The sequence below is a fragment of the Octopus bimaculoides genome, chromosome 2 (genome assembly GCF_001194135.2).
Source record: "Octopus bimaculoides isolate UCB-OBI-ISO-001 chromosome 2, ASM119413v2, whole genome shotgun sequence".
Classification (NCBI taxonomy): domain Eukaryota; kingdom Metazoa; phylum Mollusca; class Cephalopoda; order Octopoda; family Octopodidae; genus Octopus; species Octopus bimaculoides.
This window is the reverse complement of record NC_068982.1, coordinates 104619727-104623476: the sequence shown is the minus strand read 5'-3', so window position 1 is coordinate 104623476 and position 3750 is coordinate 104619727. Positions and strand designations below refer to the sequence as shown.

General features: G+C 34.1%; 1 protein-coding gene across 3 annotated transcripts in view; it reads left to right on the top strand.

The window, feature by feature from the left end:
* The window catches only part of LOC106882519 (WD repeat-containing protein 3), a 35787-nt gene that overhangs the window by 30915 nt on the left and 1122 nt on the right, over positions 1–3750 (top strand). For all 3 annotated transcript variants that reach the window (XM_014933231.2, XM_014933232.2, XM_014933230.2), the window contains exons 23-25: positions 133–227; positions 1193–1321; positions 2428–2521. In XM_014933231.2, coding sequence (XP_014788717.1) covers positions 133–227; positions 1193–1321; positions 2428–2521 — 318 coding nt within the window. The remainder of the gene's footprint in view (positions 1–132; positions 228–1192; positions 1322–2427; positions 2522–3750) is intronic.

The following is a 3750-nucleotide window of genomic DNA, read 5'->3' as shown; positions in this document are numbered from 1 at the left end:
TATATATATATATATATATATATATATATATATATGTATTTGTATCCCTATCTGTCTATCTACCCACCTATACACAACTTTCTCCTTTCCATTTATAGTTAAACTTATAACAACGTTACTTCTCAATTTTAGATTGCAGATGCTGCCACCAATCCATTTCTGTTAGCTTATGGGGTTGATAATACTGTGAAATATGTCCGAGAAATCTTTAAACGAATTAATGCCAGGTAAGCAGCTGATGTTACACACTTGGTTACTCTCAGGAGAAGTTATTGTCTTTTTATTCAGAAAGTTTAGAAGCCCCTCCTCCTCTTTCTTGAAAACATATTACCTTTATTGACACTAAAGTAACTTCATTTCTTTTCTTTCATATTTCTGACATCTTAGGAATTAATTATTTTTATGCCATCAACTATAGTATATAAACAAAATAAAGGGTATGATGTTACCTGTCAGCTTGTAAACAGCTGCAGTGATGAGTGCCAGACTCTGACAATAACACCTGTGGCTACTGTCAGAGACTGTATTGGCCTCAGTCAAGTATTTGTGACATATGTAAAGGCAGCTCATATTATCATGTGCAGTCCTGGCTGTATATAGGCACAAGTATGACTGCATATAGGTGCAAATGTTATTGTATGGTTAAGAAGCTTGCTTCCTAACCATGTGGTTTTGGTTCAGTCCCACTGTGCAGCTCCTTGGGCAAGTGTTTTCTATTGTAGCCCTAAGTCAACCAAAGCCTTGTGAATGGATTTGGTAGACAGAAAGCCTGACGTGTGGATGTATGTGTGTATGTGTTTGCATGTACCTTTGTCTGGGACATCCTGTGATGGTTGTAAATGGACATCATCATCATAGAAGCAAGATTGTTCATTTCTAGTCTTTCATGAAAAACATATCTAGCTATGGGACAATATTACCTTGCTTGGGAACAGGCACGGGTTGGCAAGAGGAAAGGTATCCAGCCAGAGAAAAAATACCTCAACAAATTCATTGGATTCATGCAAGCTTGGAAAAGTGGACATTAAATGCTGATGATGATGACTGCCAAATATGGTTGACATTTGTGAGTGTCAGTGACAGGTGATAGCAGCAGATACTGCATTTGTTGTAGGTCTGTTGTCATGTCAGATTGTCATTTTTAACTAAAGCTGGTTTCTTATCTGTTGTCATATTTGCTACTCTATTCTAGTGAGTTGAATGGTACATTGCTGGGTCTCCCTTATCACTGTGCTGTTATCCTTCTGAAGCTGCTGCATAAATTTGTGACATCAAAATGGTGTACTATGAAGTCTATAAATGCTATATTATTTCTTCTTAGGTAAGTGAATTACAAACAGTTCAAAATTGGGTAATTGATACCACCATTGTAATGAGAAGTTTGGTGAGGAAGTGTTTATTATGAAATTGACTTACTGGTTGTAAGATCAAGCCCTACAATATGTATTGCCAAGTTTTTTTCTAGTAAATCACACTATTCTTGATTTGTCTCAGCTAATGGAAAATTACATACATATTAGTCATATATTAGTTCGTTTCTGGCCTTCAGAAAGTGTGTCTTGCTTTAATGAACCTGCTCTAGCAATTCATGCAAATGTATAACATTGCAAATACATGCACCCACATTATTCCTGTAAAAAAAAAAATTATGAATTTACATTACTGTAAAAGTAGAATGGTTCAAGATAATTTTAAATTTAAATGACTTAGAGTATTATGGAGAAGATTGTACTTGATGGGAATAACTCTTACTGCAGTTTATAATAATCTTATATGTTTAGAGGTTATATTTAACCTGCAGCCTGTCAAAAGAAGGATTATATTTATCTAGGGTGTGGAGTTTGGAACCTATAAAATATTTATAGGTTCCAATAATAAGAATCCTAAAAAATATTTATTATAAAATTGATCTTTGTTTAAATCTCACCAGGATTGATAATATTTTTTATTCTTTTGGTGTCAATAAAATATGCAAAAGATACTGTAAGTCATTTTGTCAACTACAAGAAAGAGATCTCAATATAGTAAATTGTGACAAAAATGATAAGCCTTTGTTACCATAATTTTTTTGTTTAGAATTATTTCCACTTCACTTCAGCATTCTTTGATTTAGTCCAAGTAGTTGAATGTTTCACCTCCCCTCCTAACCTGGGATACACTAATACTATGTAGTTAATATATTGATAATGCTCATGGTTGTGTATGGCAGAATTTGTACAGTATTAATAAGAGGTTGAGCTGCATTTAGTACTCTACTTTCTGAGTTTAAATCTTGCTAGAGTCAACTTTGTAGTGGATCTGTTTAATTAACCACACTCACCTCCTTCTTATTGTGTCAGTGGTTTATGAGAAACATGAACCTGGAAATAATAAAAAATGAGAAAAAGGTGATCTTTACATGATAGTTTTTCCTGTTTCTGTTTCTAGAGTTCATCATAACCAGTTGCTGGTTGATAAGAGCATTCTTCCATTTTTATTGAAATTAAATGAAGACATTCAAGAACATGTATCTGAACTTGTGGTAAGATTTCTTTTATTTCTAATTTCTTCTACAGTTTAAAAATATTGTTTAATCTGTAACTTAGGTTGTTTTTTTTTATATCACCATTTTAAACTCAAATCCATGATTTCCAAACATTAAATGAAGTAAAGTGATCTTTATATCCAACTTAACATGGAACACTGAATACTGCATTATTAGTCTTGAGGAATCCTCATAAAAGCTCACACATGGATTGTAGCAGAATCATCTGCCATGGGTTCTGGAACTTCCATATATGATTTCATTCTACTGGAAATCATCAGTGGGAAACGTCCAATCACTGCATGCTGTCAAAGCTTGGTGTTACAATATTTAGAATATCAGTATCTTTTCAGACATTGATATAACAAATAACCAGTGGCTTTATTAAAAAGTATTTATTAATGATAATAGCTTTTTTTTAATATATATTACTACCTGCCATCTCTTTCATGACCAACTCCTTTTTTCATTAGATTCCCTCTGAGACTCACCATTGTCAACCCCTCTGTCTATATTTACCATTTAGTGCCTTCACTTCAGCCCTCTACTGCCTGTCACACTCTTGTGAATGTACATTTCCACTTAGCCTTCCTCAATTTTCTGCCCCTATTTTCTTATTATGTACCTTCTTGTACCTTGAGCATATACCTTGATAACTCATCTCCACAGTCCTTTCTCCTTTTCCTGTTGGGGGTTGCCCAAGTGGGTTACCTGATCTGCTGGAAATAGCAGCCAAATTGTCTTCAAATTACATCTTTACTATTTTAAGACAAAAGCATATTAGATAATGTCATTTTAAATACACAGATGGTAGTCATGGTTGGAATGCTTTTGATCAGGACTGACCTTTGGATAAGCAACAACAATAAAATGTACCAAACATAATAACTAGCAATGGTTGTAGAAGCAATTTTAATGGCAGCTGATTGTTATCAAATATATTTTTTCAAACAATTATCCTTTACAATCTTCTGAAGCTTAGGAAACTGTTATACAAATAATGTGTGTCAGTTTGTTACTCAAACTGGCTTTCAAAAATAGCCTAGGTTTCCCCTGTCATTGAATATGCACAATATTTCTAAAATACATTCATATACACACAGGGATGCTGTCAGTAAGATGAGGGTTAGCAATGAGTACAGTGAAGAATTCCGGGTAGAGGTAGGGGTCCACCAAGGATCAGTCTTCAGCCCCCTCTTATTCATCATAGTCCTCCAGGCAATAAC